The sequence below is a fragment of the Myzus persicae genome, unplaced genomic scaffold (genome assembly GCF_001856785.1).
Source record: "Myzus persicae strain clone G006 unplaced genomic scaffold, MPER_G0061.0, whole genome shotgun sequence".
Lineage (NCBI taxonomy): Eukaryota > Metazoa > Arthropoda > Insecta > Hemiptera > Aphididae > Myzus > Myzus persicae.
In genome coordinates this window covers 84,378-101,884 of record NW_019104014.1, presented here as the reverse complement: position 1 = coordinate 101,884, position 17,507 = coordinate 84,378, and the positions used below count along the sequence as shown (strand labels likewise).

At 28.6% G+C, this 17,507-nt stretch overlaps 1 protein-coding gene across 1 annotated transcript; it reads left to right on the top strand.

Moving 5' to 3' along the window:
• Positions 1-813: 813 nt before the first annotated feature.
• LOC111037596 (zinc finger MYM-type protein 1-like) lies at positions 814-15,737 on the top strand. The gene is made up of 4 exons (XM_022320252.1): positions 814-955; positions 1,139-2,638; positions 8,100-8,260; positions 15,693-15,737. Exons 1-4 carry the CDS (start codon positions 814-816, stop codon positions 15,735-15,737), a joined length of 1,848 nt encoding a protein of 615 aa, XP_022175944.1.
• Positions 15,738-17,507: the final 1,770 nt, after the last annotated feature.

Here is a 17,507-nt window from a genome sequence, read left to right as displayed (position 1 = left end):
ATTTTTAAACTATAGTCGTATAAATATAGGTACGTACCTAAATACTCTAAATACAATACATATATATTATTATTATTTACAATAACGATTGTTATCTACCTATAATATTTATATATATATATAATAATAATAATAAGAAACTGTATTATATATTGTCGACATAAAAAACCATGTTAGTTTCCGTTCGAGATCAGATAACGATACACGCGGCGTTATTACAGAATTAGCACATTTTATTCTTTAAATGATATTTATTCAACCACATCTACAAACAGTTCAGGTTTTGAAATCGGAATAACGTTCTATACGTATAGTTACACATACGAGTCACACGTGCACTTGTGTTAAAAACTATGTTCTGAGTAACAGGGACGTAGCCAGAGGGGGGGTCCACGGGGTCCGGACCCCCCCCGAAATGTCATCGACGAAATTTTTTTTAAACGTATACCAAATAGCTGGGTATGAGGTATAGATGACTATAAACCCACGTATAATCGTATAAACTATAAACTCTATAATAACCATGTTGATAAGAAATGACACAGTACTAATTAGTAGGTACCTAAGTTAAGATAGATTTGTAATATAATAATCATGATTGTCCTTTATCAACTGACTAGATCGTAAACTTTATCTTTTATTGTTATTCTAATCGTATCGTGTATACAATTTAAAGCAAAATATATTATACCATACTCGTCTGTCGTCAGTCGATGTTTGTCTACTTTCATATAAACGTACCTACGGTAAATTTTATTTCGTTTTATTTCTGTGCTCGTTTCTGTTTCGTTTTTTGTTTTATAATAATCAAATATGAAGAGAGGAGCACTTGACAATTTTTTTAAACCTAAACCAAAAAAACCATTTACTGGTGCGCTTTTAAATCAACATGAAAGTCAAGAACATAATCAACCAGTGTGCAGCACTTCAATAATTGATGCATCAAATGTTGTGAGTACTATTATTATTGACATTGGAACTGTTTCAAATCAATTATTTCAAAATAAATCGTCGACTTCCAATAACAATATTTTTAAAAGTAATGTTTTAAATTCATTATTTATTCCAACTAAGTTTTATACTTTTCCTATTCGAGAATTTAATAAAAAGAAACTAAAATTTCAATATAATTGGTTAGAAAAATGGGAATGGTTGGCGTATTCTAAAGAAATAGATGGCGCCTTTTGTAAATACTGTGTGTTGTTTGGTAAAGATTATGTTGGCAAAGGTTCTAATCAAAAAGTTGGATCTTTAATTAGCAAACCATTCATAAAATGGAAAGATTCAATCGAAAAATTTACATCACATTCAAATACCGATTATCATCGATTTTGTACCTTAACTGCAGATAATTTTCGTAAAGTAGATACAGGAGAAATGTGTGATGTTGCTACACAGTTGAATTCATATAGACAGCAACAATGTGAAGAAAATAGAGCGGCATTAATTCCAATAATAGAAACAATTATTTTTTGTGGTGAACAAGAACTTTCTCTAAGAGGTAATGATGACAGTGGACTATTAAATTTGTCAAAACCACCAAAAAAAGACGGTAAATTTCGTGCTTTACTTCGTTTTCGAGCAAATTTTGGCGATGAAAATTTAAAAAATCATTTAATAAATAGTAATAAAAACTCTACTTATCTAAGCCCATCTATTCAAAATGAAATAATAGACATTTGTGGCCAACTTATTCGAAAAAATATTGTAACTAAAATAAATGAAGCCGGTTGCTTTTCAATTCTTTGTGACGAAACTTTAGATGTATCTGGTACTGAGCAACTATCTATGTGTGTCCGTTATGTAGATCAAAATAATCAGCTCCGTGAAGACTTTTTATGTTTTTTACCAGTATATGATCTCACTGGAGAAAATTTAACTCGAATAATTTTAGAAGAATGTGAAAAATTGGGTTTGGATTTAAATAAACTTATCGGGCAAGGCTATGATGGTGCAGGCAACATGAGTGGACAGTTTAATGGTGTACAATCAAGAATACGACAATTATATCCAAAAGCTGTCTTTGTTCATTGTGCATCGCATCGATTAAATCTTGCTTTATCTTCGGCTTTATCTACAAAAAATGTTAGAAATTGCCTTGGTGTGATGAAAGATATTATTAATTTATTCAGGAATAATGCTTTAGCGGGAGAAACTCTTAAAAGTTATATTTTAGAACTTATTCCAGAAACAAAAAAAACACGTTTAGTCGGCTTATGTGAAACACGTTTTATTGAACTACACGAAGCAGTTAATGTTTTTGTAGAACTTTTTGAACCGATTATAGTTAGTTTGCAAAATATTCAAGAGACAGATCGTGCAATTTCAGCAAAGGCTTGTTCACTTTTGGCAGCTGTAGAAAAAAGTTGTTTTATAATTTCATTACTTGTCTGTGAAAATCTTTTAAGTTTCACTCTACCATTGTCACATTATTTGCAAAGCCCTAAACGTGACCTTTCATCTGCTGTTGATTATGCTAAACATATTATAAAGAAGCTGAAACATGTGAGACAAAATCCAAATGAATCGTTTACACAAATATTTCAAGAGGCTAGGAAATTATCTAAAATGTATTTTGATACTGAAATTAAAATTCTGCGTACTACGAATAAACAAAATTATAGGGACAATTATTCATGTAATTCACCAGAAGACTATTATAAAATATCTATATTTTTACCGTGTTTAAATGGTTTTATTTTACATCTCGAAAATAGGTTTGAACAGAATTGTGATATTTTATCGTCAATAGAAATATTGTTGCCAAAATTCGCTTTAGAAAAAAACGTCGAAAAACTAAAAAATCTCAACATTTATTTTGAAGATAAAATTAGTGAAAAATATATAGCAAGTGAGTATTTACTTTGGTGTGAAAAGTGGAAAAATAATGAAGAAACCCCAACAGATATTATGGCTATTATAGACTCGTGTGATTCGACTTTTTACCCAAATATAAACTATTTGTTACGAGTTTTGGCAACCCTCCCAGTATCTACAACTGAAGTTGAACGATCATTTTCAACTTTAAAAAGAGTAAAAACACTGCTTCGAAACCAAATTGGAAATGACCGTTTAACAGGTCTAACTCTTTTATCAGTTCATTGGGAAATATCAGTTTCACCAAAAGAAGTGTTGAATATAATGGCAAAATCAAAAAGAAAATTATTATTATAAATTTTATTATATCTATGTTATATTTATACCTACATTTTTTTTATTTATACGATACTTTTTTTACAATATGTACATAACATAGCTAGCATACCTAATATAGTAACTAGTAAGTCATTACGAATTTAATTTTTGATTGATTAATAATAGAATGGTTAAAATTAGTTATTATTACTTTAATTTTTTTATTTTTTTTGGTTTGACCCCCTCCGAAATAAAATCCTGGCTACGTCCCTGCTGAGTAATTCAATACTGTCTAAGTAATACCTAACTAAAAAGTATAATATAAGACATTGCCACATATTGGTACGAACTATAAGGTGTCTCAGTACGATGAATATCAGTAGTATCACAGACAAAAATGTATAATTTATAAACGTCAAAACTTACATAATATTATGCTGAATTTAATGACATACATATCATATTTGTTTTTATAATTACTCGAACTGGTTTAATATTTGTTTTCACAAGTTAAAAATATAATGCAAATATGTATTATGTATTAATATAAAGTATATTTTATAATATCATGTTGAATGTAGTATATATTGCGACATAGTTACATTGGTGGTGTGACTAGAGACAAAACGTTTTAGGGAAATATACGGAAATGAACGGGTTTACTTCCGAAAAAATTGAAATTTGTTTTCTGAAAAAAATATTATAAAAAGTCAAATGGTCAAATGAAAATTTAAATCCATCACAATTGAATTTGGGTGATGATAACCACATTTTTTGTATTCACGATACCACCTGGTTGTGTTTATAAACATTTGGATGTTCTTAAACATGATAAAATATTAACATGTTGCAATTTATAATGTTTGTAGTTGTTGTTGTTGTTGTTCTCATGCGAAGAGGTTGCAAAACTTTCGTTGCCCTTAGCTGTAAAATCCCGAACACGCCACACTGGCCATTGGATGTATAATCGTATGTTGCGTACCGCACTCATTGCGTTCAACAGTCAACAGATATGACTTAACTATTAAGGACGTACAGAATGATAAAAGTTCGTGTTCGTTACATTATACAATGAAATTCATATTTTTAATATTTCCAAAATGTCTGGATAAATTTATAAAAAAAGTATCTAACAGTCTAACGAATAGTTTGAAAGTGTATAGGTATACCTATTGGCTATTACCTTTTACTTGTGGAAAGTGTTATATTTTTTTCGCATATCTCTATATTTATATGCATAAAAATGAATAGCATAATATGACATTAAGTATTAATTGTGCGACTGGTTGCCATTCGAAATAATCAAAATCAAAAGGACAGCTGTATTTCTTAAGGACAACAATGCTATTCATTTTATGTTAAATAATTTTTATAATGCAATGAACTCATGGCGGATACTAGGTTGTTGATACCTACTCGTTTTGTTGGTAACATAATACAAATGTTCTATCATAGCTCATAATACGTATATTAAACTATTAAAAGATTGAAATATATAAAAAGCAATAAACGACTAGTCATAGAAAATGGTAACTAATCATTTTAAAACATTTCAAATCATTTTAAACACTTACATATCTGATTACATTTATTTCGTATTACGCATAGCTGTGAATTAAAATATTTAAAAATTTAATTAACGATATTTATGTATTATACAACATTATAACCGTATAATTTATCAGAATGTTGAATGTTGAATGTTGAACCTACTTCGATTATGATTACGACTGTAATCGAAAATCGAAATTGGCAAGTTGTTAAAAATATATAGGTATCTATATATTATATTACTGAAAATTGAAATTGAAGTCTATATTTTTGTATGCACTATGTGACATGTGTATAATATGCTATATACAGTATAGCCAGTATAGGTACACTATGCACAATCTAAAATTGAGCAAGTTAATGTTAATACGAAGCGTATTTTAATATATACGTATAGGTAACTAAAATACTTATGTCTATTGAATTTGGATACAAACAGTTTATGCATATAATATTATAATAGTGAGAATTACACAACACATAATGCAATCTTCAATATTTTTGTAATGTAAAATTTAAATGACCCTGTATAGTCACGTTTTATTTAATAGGTACCGTTTTTTCAATGCATAAATATTTCTTTCCAAAATAATGACAACTTATTTAAAGACCTATTGGAAAATTATACAAATAAAAACAATAATATGATATTATGATAGGTATTTAGTCAAAATTATTATTATTATTTTTGTGATTGGGTAATTTAATACATCTATAGTTTTGTACTCACTAAAACGTCAAAGAACTGCATTGCAAATTACATAACAGGTGTTTCGTTATATGATTTTCAAGTCATTCGTACCTAGTATACTTACGTACTAAAAACCAATCATATGTCTGTCTAATATTATGATCGTATGAAAAGTTGACATAGATAAAATAGTAAATGCTGCAGTTATCGTTTTATTAATAATGATACTCTACAGTCTACTTCTTATAATACCATTTATGTGCGGCGCCTCTGTAATGCCTATGTAATAATAATTAAAATATTGCTGTATCGTTCTATTGGTTATATTGGGCTTTTACATTTTTACTTTCTTTTCCAGTTTAATGGTTAGGTACCTATATCTTAATATATGTAATTTTCGAGCGTACTCGAATCGTATAACTTTTGAATGACTTGGCTGTTTAAATTAAAAATATACCAATAGATTCCTTGAGTTTTGGAGGATATTTATGTATTAATGTCCGATTTAGGGTTTTACGGAAAAAAAATTGGAAATTTGACTGGAAGAGGTCCTCAGTTCCTCACACAATGATTTTGAGTTTTACAATGAAAATAGAACCTTTTTTTTAAAAATAGTTACATCTTATTGAGTATAATAGCAATAGAAATAATAATAATTAAAATTTTTTTTTTTTTTTTTTTTAATTGATCCTGAGCCCGGCAACTGTGGCCATTAGCTATTTGTAGGTACTGTAGGTTTTTGTATTGATGGTTTGTGGGTTTTTTTTTTTTTTTTTGGAACGGTAGGGGGAACACGTGTGTGTTTGTTTTGGCAGAATTTCGAATGGGGCACCCGTAGGTTTCTGCCATGCCCCGGGGGTGGGGGATGGCAGCACTTGCTCTCCGGTCACCGCGACTTGTCCGGAGAAAAATGCCGCCCGGTGTCCGAGGATCTAACCGCGACCGGCTGCGTCGCAGCGGAAGAGTCAGACCACTCGGTCACCTCGTCCCCCAATTAAAATTGTATTTGACTTATTATTAGAAGAAATTTGATTTTTTTTTCATTTATAAATCGTTGTTATTGGTTACTTAGGGAGATCCTCATTTGCCTTATACAGTTTTACCCCTAAAAGCATGCATAAAATCGTCTCTTTATGGCCTCGAATAAAGAAATTATAGCTTTAAACAAATATGAGAGTTGAATGTATCTATGTTTATAGCTTATATATTCAAAAACTGCGTGACCGATTTTGTGAACATTTAAAATTGTTCTTAGAGATATTAGAAAAGCTTGGAGAGTACTTTCGATTTAAGCCAAGTGCTATAGGTGAATTGCCATCTCAGTCTTATTAGTTCATAATCACAAAGCGAGGTACACCGACGCTGATTTTCCAGTGAACTAAGGTAGTGAGGTATACTAAAAACAAGATACACTTATGTAGGAAATGCAGGCATACAGCTCAATATTTGGCTATGTATAGGCGTATAGCGCTTTATTTTATATTTATTTCACTAACGATGTCGAGTTATACAGCTAAAAATGGAAGCTAATAGGCTCAAAAACTATACCGGAATTATATCAATTGATTCCTTGAGACTTGGATGGTCATGGTTTTTATAGGTTATTTGTTCAACCCTTATACTCTATGGCTAATTATTATTAATTATTAATTATTATTACTCATTTTATCACCCACAAGAATAAAATGAAGTATATTCTACTTGCCTTCTGCATAGCAAGTGATGAACCAGTTTTTAAAAGATGTCCAAGCTGCATTCACCAATTCCTTATAATGCTGTTAAATCAGGTACAGTAGCGGTCACTGCTTCCTTCCTCTATATTTTGCTTTTCTCTTATATTTGGACCCTTACACTTCAGTTCACAGGGGATTACGCCTTGGAAATAACAGTCTTCTACTACACCGCCTTTTATTGATCCTTATTTTGTCAGTTGAACCAAATATAATATAATGATATAATAGGAGCGAGTGGTTTAGATCTTTCAATCGATATTATTTCTATACAAACAATGCAAGGAAATATGATATATTTCTATACACTTGTGATGTAAGTATGCAAATGTCCTTAGTCCTTACCGCCATTACGAGTAAGTTATCAATACATGTTACGGATGTTATTCTGCATCAGGAAACCCCTCAATAATCCATCAAATTAATTATTCAATAAGTCTAGTTTTTTTTATTTAACTCTTATAATACTAACCACTAAGTTAAGGTAAGTCAAGATGTTAGTATTACGTATTTATGATTACATTTGATCTAATATGGTAATATGATATTTTTTATGAACGGCTTTTATGTTTATATTTGTTCGCTATCTATTGTCATACGCATACATATTGTTACAAATATTGTTGTGGTTTTAGGTATGAATAGTCAAAGTATAAAATTATAATGTGTACCTAACTTCGAAAAAAAAGTCCTAATGTCCGATCAATTGAAATTCTCGTGGTAAAATGTATAGACATGTCTCTTTAGATAATTATGTCTTATGTGGATTCGCGCCGACCACACCTAATCATGTACCAATACCTAATAATATAATGTCTAATGCACAAACAGACAAATTTAATGAGATGGTCACTATACTCATTACCCACGGCCAATGCCACGTCTGTACAATAACAAATTCCCACGTATATATTATTATTATATACTCCAGATATACACAATCCTCGCCTGCCTATATATATGTACTATTATTATTATTGATTGTATTTTAGGCTTGAACGGAAACCAATGGCGAGAGCTAAAAAGTTGGTATGGCTATCGACAAAGGATAAGTGCAATCAACGAATATTTCGCCCGGTCAGGTGCCTATCCCATTGTGTCCCGTGCGGTCGATGATTATTTACAAACTGCACTCCGTACGGCTTACGACGCCGTTTGTATTATTATATTATATTCTCGGACACATTCACCAGTCGTCACGCAATTTATTTATCTCGATTTCTATACACGATTTTTTTGTCGTAACGATATAATATAATGTCTCCCGAAATGATTCTCATCGCCCATTGCGTCTTTACAATACATCAATGATTTTATTGTAATGAAACCCGCAAAGGTTTTAGTACTTACTTATATTATAAATGTAAACGCGTGTCTGAATAAATCGCGAATCGCATAATAATAATATATACCTACTTTATAATAATTATTGTTATTGTATTTCGAATGTGTTCTACGTGAGTATGATAATATATTATTACATTATATAATAATATAGTTATTCTATATATTTATTATTTATACAACAATGAAAGTACGCATGTACGACGTACGAGGCTTATAACTTATAAGACTCTGAAACTACTGAACCAATTTGCCACAAAATGTTGCAGGCACATATTCCTTGAGACTCGGGGAGTGTTTTTTGTTTCATTTTTCGTACGCTGGCTCACACGTGCATTTCGTTTCGGCTCCCAAACTTGAATAGTTTTTTTTTTGCTTTTATATATACGGTTGTGTTAGTTACAGAAAAAAAAATTATTTTATTAAATCAATGACAACCAGAAATAAACATATAAAATGAAAAAAGACATTTAAATATATAAGTACTTTTCTATTATTTCTGTGTATTTTTTTAAGTCTTGACAGTATCATATAAGTATTAAAAAATTACTCGATCTTAGAGACATCAGGTAATTTTATAGTTTATACTCTAATAGACTCTATTCCTTGCACCACGCTCAAAAATATATCTAGTGCAATGTCCAATCCGAAATAGGTGGATAATCATCCATTTCAGATGAATTAGCTCGCAAAGATTTGCCGGCCAACTGAGCATTAGTGTAGTAAGTTATTGTAAGGGTATTTTTGGGATTTATGAGGATCGGCGTAATTGAATCGGCTCTTAAGTAAAGGTAGTCAATATTATATCCTTCATAAATACCTTTGAATTGGCTCCCAAGAATTTACTATTGACCGTTTTTTCAGCCCAAATTTCTGTCAGAAATGTTGAATCATTGTCAATAGATTATTTTTCGTATTACTATATAGTAGATTAAGACGATTAAGACGTTAAGAATTAATTCAATAAATATTTATATTTAGGCTATATTAGGTTGACGTAAAACTAATCGAGTATAATATGAGAACCACTGGTTAAATAATAATATTTGACAGTTTAGGGAGCCAATTCAAGGGTTAAATTTATATTTATCTAAAATTAGGAGCCAATTCAATGGCCATGAGGATATCCTCCACGAACTTTTAAAATTTGAAAAAAAAAGATGAAAGTATTTTATCCATTTTACAATGGTGTTTGTTTTTAATTTTAATTTTATATTTATATGACTATTATTATTATATTCACGATAAGTAGGTAGTCAAAATAAATAATAATTTTTCGATTTTAAATTTTGAGTATGGTTTCTGATAGATGATTGGATCTAGTTTAACTTTTAAAAACTTTTAAACTTTTTTAACAAGTGAAAATGCTCAGTACTTTTTAAGGTAGTCGGAAAAAAAGATGAAAAACGGGTTTCGGGCTAATAATCGTTGATAGGTAATCAAAATTTTCCCCAAACGTTTATAACCATATTTACACACATAACAAAATGTTCAAAATAAAATATATATTTTTTTTTTAGCTATTCAATTAAAAAAATTGTTCATTGTATCAAAAAACTCGAAAATGTAAAAATGTAATACACATTTACCTAACAAATTATCCCCTCCCCCACCCAGTACAAAGTCATAATAACTTCAGCGGACTCGAGGTACCTACACTAAAGTGTCACCATGATACCCGGTACAAAGCCGTATTTTATATTATGCCTGGTTCATTTATTCCTGGGCGAGATGTAGAGTAAAATTTAGATGTATCTACTTATAAACTATAGTATAAAATACTGATATACTATGAAATATGAATTAAAAAGAAGCAGTGATATCATTACGTTATACACACAACTATACAGCTTGAAGTTTTTGGTTGGAATATTTGATTGATTTCTATAAATATAAACTTCACAGATACATTATTTTTGTTTAGTTATAGGTACTTTATTATTAACATTTAACCTTTAAGTATTGGTAGGTACTATTTAGTATGGTACTACCTATTTAAGATTTCACATCAAATTTATTTCGAGGTAATTGGCTTATTATTATAATAACAATCATCGTTCACGAATAGATTAAATATACATTTTAATTAGCTATACGCCTATACATGGACGGAATAAAAAAACACGCGAGTGTGCATCAGTACACACAGACAGAAGTGAATACTTAAATTAATATTTAACTTTGGTTGGAATTAAAATATTTTAAATGCATATAAAATAATGAACGTTATATCAGTATATGTATACATCTAGTAAAAATAAAAATGAAAATATATATTAAGCGTTGAACAGTCCGCTGTCGCCTATAAAGACTCTATTCACATTAAAAAAAATTAAATTAAAAACACTCTGAAATAAATATATAAAGGACATAAATATTAAAGTAATAATGTGTTCATTATACATGTATACTGTATAGTATATTATTAAGATCAGCTGTGAATTAAAAATATATTTACAAGGTTGGCGCTAAAATATTATAAGACATAAATTTGACACACTATCAAAAATATGAGAAATACTATTTATTACAAAAATTAGAAAAATTCATAAGGTTGAACTGCAGGTTATATTGAAAATATGACTATAAATAAATTACGAAAAATCGTTTATACATGGGCTTTTAAATTTATTGTTTCTAAAATATTTCATAAGTTGTTTGTAATAAATTATTAATACGCATTTAGCAGTTTATAGATGTATTTTGAATTTATTCAATTTTTTTTTTTGTATAACCGATATTATTCATGATATTTATAAAAAATTAGTTGTGTAGTCATAAACGTTTAACGTATTCATTTATCCTTAGATTTAAAGATTACGAATTGATAAGTTCATATAATAATACAATATGTCCTGTAAACGTTTTATGACATTGGCCTTTTTAAAGAATTGGTTAATGGTTGACAATGTATAGTACAAAGATATTTTCGAGATGCCCAATCGTCATGTCATAAATCATAAGATCGAGGGTCATTGAAGACTTAAAGTAAAGTTTAAATATAAATGTAAATGTTTAGGTAGTATAAAAGTTACGGTAGTTAGATAGGTATTGCGAAATGAATTGTACAATCAAATTGTTTTTATGAAAATAAATAACTAGTAAACATACTATTATATTTCAATAACAATAATAATAATAATAATAATCATTATCATATTAAATCATTGACGTTATTTTTATAATTATTTTATAATATTGCAGGATGTAAAATAAATACACAAACAAATTGTTTTATACAATTTAAATAACAATTATTATAAATTATACATACATATTTCTCATAATCAGAACTTTATTACAATTTATCAGTTATCATTAATAATTTAGCTACTTATTAGCCATTGTAACAATTTATTTGTTGATAAACCGGTTATGTGTATATCTAAGTACTTTCAGTTTTTTGGTTTAGCAAATATTTATTCATTGCATATTAAACGTTTTGTCCATTCTACAGGGTTAGTGGTTACGAAATATTATTTAATAATGCTTAACTGTAATAACTACCTGTGTATCTATAAATATGTAGGCACCAATCAATTGCATTTCCCTCCGGGTCTTGCTGCATTCGATTTCAGTATATTTCAGTATAATATCTGGCCTCCAAAATTCTAACTATAATCTGTATTACACGATTTAAGATAATAATATACCTATAATATGCATCTAATGTTACTTATTCGTTTCTGATCCACGGCGGTATTGTCAAGAAACATTCAAATCTACTTACGAGACGTAGTTATTAGTTAATGATCATGGAAATTACATATATAATATTGGTGTTATTCATTAAGCGTTCGTTGATAATGTACCTATTATTTGTTTACAGGCACATACATGTTTACAGGTAGGTACTACAATATTTAGAGGTAAAGTGACGCAATCGTTTAAATATTTAAAAATATATAAATGTATTTATTTGAACTGATGTTATACTCATTAGCCATATTGAAATTATAATATTCCAATATCCAAGTAGGTAAACATTGAGTATATTGCTTAAATCAGATTAATGTTTTATTATTATTATTTATAAAGTTGTCTGACTTTGTTGTCACTCGTTAACTAATGTCTAATACGTGTAGTCACTTTTACATACATTTTATTCTGTGGTATAGTTATTGGTAAGCCAGCCATATATTTGGGAGTTTGGGTCATATTTTGCTAAAAAAAGTGACTTTCACAATCAATAAAATTGTACATCATAATGATTAGTAAGTACGGTTGGTGCTCCCGGAAATTCTATAGACCGAATAGTTTCTTCTTAAAAACAGCTAATTTTTTTTATTAATTATTGCAACCTTAATTTTTTTATTTTAAATTTAAATTTACAGAAAATCTGAATACAAATCCATCAAACTCATGGATACCTCATGAACAAAGGAGAAAAACCTCTGTGCATTTCTTGAGGAACTGAACTCTCGGTCAATCATTTAGTCACCGAGTGCCTAAAATACGCTGATGAACGGGAACAATTCGACATACCCAACACACTAGACACAGCACTCGGACGCGGATACCACCACCCAGATTCTCGGATTCTTGAGGGAAACAAGTCTATGTAGTAAAATTTAAGTTTAAATGTAAAAAAAATGTAATTGCATATATTTGAAAAATTGTAGGTATATCAGTATATCACCATTGTCGCAGATGTTAATCAAGATCAATAAAAAAAATCCATAATTTCCATCAACATAACATCGATTCTACTAGTCAATGTACCTATATAATATTATACATATTTAACTTCTTTAAATGGAAATTTAGCGAAAAATATGAATATTTAAATAATATGCATACCATTATTAATTTAGCCTTGTGATGCAGATGCTTTAACTTTAATTTGGTCTCACAACTTCAGTACGATTACAAAGACTTTTCACTTGTTCCTGGGAATTGTCTATCTTTATTACCAAGTTGCATTTAGTATAGTACCTTATAATATTAATGTAAGTAGTACCTTATAACTTAAAAATGGAAAATGCAATAATATAATTTTGGATTATAAATTATTCATGAGATTAATTTTAAAACTGATTACTTGCAATATGACCCCATCTCCTATTGAAGTCGAACGCTCAACATGTATCTCCTCGCCACTTAATTTCTCCACTTTTATCGTTTGGTATAACTATTGTACCTATAGCATTGCGGTTAAATATAAAATACGAACAATATTATCAAACTTTATAAAAATCGGTATTGATCAATTAATTTGATTGGAGTAGGTATGGTTTAATGCAATCCTACAATAAATGATAAATTTAATACCAATTAAATAAGTGTGCTTATATTAAATAACCGACTATTTAAATAACAAAATTATAATAATTTGTAAAAATTAACTGAGTTATGATTGTACGTAATACACTAATACTACTGTAGACATATTATATTAAAGTGACGATAGGAAAGAAAAAGAGAAATGTAGGTCGGGCCGGTCTAACGACCCGGTAGCAAAATAAGCAACCGCCTAGGGCATCGAACGTACGCTGTTTGAAAAGGGCGAAAAACTGTTCGAAAAATTATCCTGAGCTGCTGTCATATAATATCTATATAATTACCCGCGGACAACAGAATACGCGGGATAAAAAAAACTCAAATTGATTTTTTTTTTAAATCTACAAATTATTAGGCTTATAATATATTACATTTAGGTTTACGAACACATTATCCCCCATCGTACCCACAATATAATTTATAAATAAAGGGTTAGACTGGTATAAGAAATGCAAATAGAATCTAAGGTTTGACCGCACCTCACCAAGACACAGGCAATTTTTATCGTAATTGGTACCATAATACATAATACATTATATATTGAACTTCACCCAGACACCCAGTTATTTTATTTTATTGAAAACTAACAAGATATATTTTATAATATACTGCACATATTTAGAAATACTATTGCATTTTGTTCATGTCATAACATTTAATTCATATGCATATAATATACTCATTCATATTATATTATTTATAAGAAATAAGAATTTTATTATTTTTCAGTCAATATTTTACTATAACACAATTTAAAATAAAATACTTTATACTCTATAATCAAAGCCATAAGTAATATATCGCGAAATGAAGAAATAATACATTTAACAAGAACGCAAAAAAATAATTATATGTAATATATTATAATTGTAATCGAAATGTTATAAAATATAATGTATAAACCTAATGATCCATGTCGCCAGAGCTAAAGTTGAATAAAATAATAATAATAATAATAAAACATTGATTTAAGCCTTATGACAAAATACATAATCAATCTATACTCTGAATGTGCTCATATCAAAATACTTCTGAACTTAATTAAATTAAATAGTGTCTAAGTTATAATATATCGTACTATCGCATAGGGCATAGCCGCATAGGCAGTATATGCCTACAAGTACTCGTTAAATAAACCCTCAAGGTAGTTGTTAACATGAAGTCGACTGACCTACCTGACTTTTGTATGGAATTGTTACGCAGTGTATGTATATAGGCATTAGGCACGGACGCACAGTGCACGTATATGTACGAAGTTCATAGAAATTGTTCAAGTTCTTTTCCAACACAAAATATGCATTTATGTACATTCTGATTGTATAAATCGTTAATCGTGACTTTTTATTTATTGAATTTTGCTATGGAGTGTTTATGAGTTATGAGTTCGGTGAATGTATATACGGAACACTTGTGATTATGTTACCCACTATAAAAAAAAAAAGTAAGGCGATAGTTACGTGAAGTATAAAATATAAATTATAAATATTAAATACCCTTCAGGGGAGTTTTTACGTATTAAAAAACCGTACACTTATGATTTCACTGGCACCACTATTCTAAAGCAGTCTCAATATTATAATATACTACAGTTGATTTACACAATACATAATAGGAACCTACTAAAGTGCTTATTAACTATTTTTTTGTCATGAGGTACCTATAAATGTAATATAATAACTATAACAGCTCCCTTTGACTAGGAGATTTTTTTTATTTTTAATTAGAAACCATAGAAATTAAAGCCTTTATATATATATTGGCTTTAGTATTATTTTTTGTGTTTTTTTAATTATTACTCGCGAATTAAATAAAACTAATTATTGTTTACAATTGTTCAAAAAAACCGATTTTTAGAACAACTTTACTTGAACTATTAACTTATTTGTTAAAAACGTTTAAAAAATTTAACTTTCTTCCTGGATTATGACTCTTAATTATTTTATCATAATTTTAATTTACAGTGGATGTTTTTCATGTTTAATACAGCTAAAGAATTTATGCTTTAAGAATAATGAGCACATTTTAATAAATTAAGGTACTATTATACAAGGTACAAAATATAAAAATATGATACGAATTATAGGAAATAAGTAAATACCTATAGTTAAGAACCTGAACATTTTAAAAATTAGCCACTCCTTCAAAATCAGTTCCTCGTTACTCCCTCCTAAATGCGGCTCTGCCTGTCGGCTGTTTATCAATTATATTATTTTTATATTATAATTATACTGATATTACATTCAAGAGTTGAGATCAATATAATAACTGTGTAACAGCTATATTATCAATGTTTTATTTATAAAGTAATACCTGTAAATGTGGTGAAGAAAACCCTCTATAGCTCATTTTCAGATGATTGGGAGCTGTAATTAAGTTTTGTACAATTATTTTTAACATTTTTGTATTTTTGATTTGACCAATAGTTTCTCATGTAATATATGTAAGTAATAAGTACATTGTACATGACCAATAAACTAGTGACGTGTAAACTAGCTATATAGAAAGGGACTATTAATATTAAATTGTTTATTTCGTCATGCACACACATACAACTCTTTTTTATACATGCTAGAATACAGATTGGTTTAAGAATCTAAATAAAATATGTATACATACTTATTTAAATTAAATATTATGATTTACATATATTATTAATAATTTCCTTTATTGAGAAATAATAAATCAACTAAACATCCAAGTATAGACCTATTATTAGCTTTCATCGAATTTTTTCAAATATAATAAAATAGCCAATTATCTCATATAATTGGTTATTACTCATTAAATTGTATAATTTATTCAGGTTTTTACATAACTATACAATATGTTTCCATGATCAGATATTCAGATGAAATACAATTTAGGTATATACACGCAAACATGTGTAGTAAATAATTTTTAGTGGTCACTATTATAATATAATTAATAGTCAATTGCACTTACAGCATATATTTTTATATTAATTTCCATTGACTCATGCAATCATTATAATTCTATAAATCTGTAAATTTAATACTTTAACATTTCACACTTAACTAAAATTAATTTGTATGCTATTATAAAGGTACATTTAGACTTTTGGAGGTAATTAGTTTAAAGTGCAATCCGCCCCATTGTACAAGATATGAAAGTTAAAGTCGATGGGCGTAAGTCTAACGATAAATAGTATAATATAATATAATATACACATGGCAACTATATTTGACGTTGACTATTGAAGGTGTGCATATATATTATATTCAAATTTCTTAATATACATAATTCGGTAGATAATTAATTGACTAATAATTTAAATAATTATACTTTGTAATGATGCTTGAACGTCAAGTACATGATATAAAAAAAGTAATTGTTTTCAAATAATAAATTACTACCTGTGTAATTTTATAACACATTGAATAAACTTGTATTTCATAATAGCTTTTGGTTTAATTATAATCTATGGAGTTTGTGTTTTATTATCTACAAGAGTCCTATAATACTACAATACTATTTATTAATTATGAGAAGTTAAAAACATTATGGACTATGGTATGTACAAATTATTAAGTGGTCCAAAAAATTAAATTCCGATAAGGTTATCGGAAACTTTACAGTTGAAAACTTCAGAACATTTTTAATTTGAGTAGAAGATATTAAATTAAATATAATATGTACATACGAGCACTATAATAGTAATATACGTGTTAGCAATTCCGTCCAACATTGCCCATGCCAAATAGATTTAAATAGTAAATACAGTCCCACCGGACTCGCTGAGGTCATAAGGATTGACG

Bases quoted from the DNA above. Each gene is read 5' to 3' on its own strand.
- LOC111037596 (XM_022320252.1), top strand. From the start codon at position 814: ATGAAGAGAGGAGCACTTGACAATTTTTTTAAACCTAAACCAAAAAAA. The intron at 2,639-8,099 runs GTAATTCACCAG...ATTGTATTTTAG, and splicing joins TTATAGGGACAATTATTCAT to GCTTGAACGGAAACCAATGG. The intron at 8,261-15,692 runs GTTTGTATTATT...TTTAATTTACAG, and splicing joins TCCGTACGGCTTACGACGCC to TGGATGTTTTTCATGTTTAA.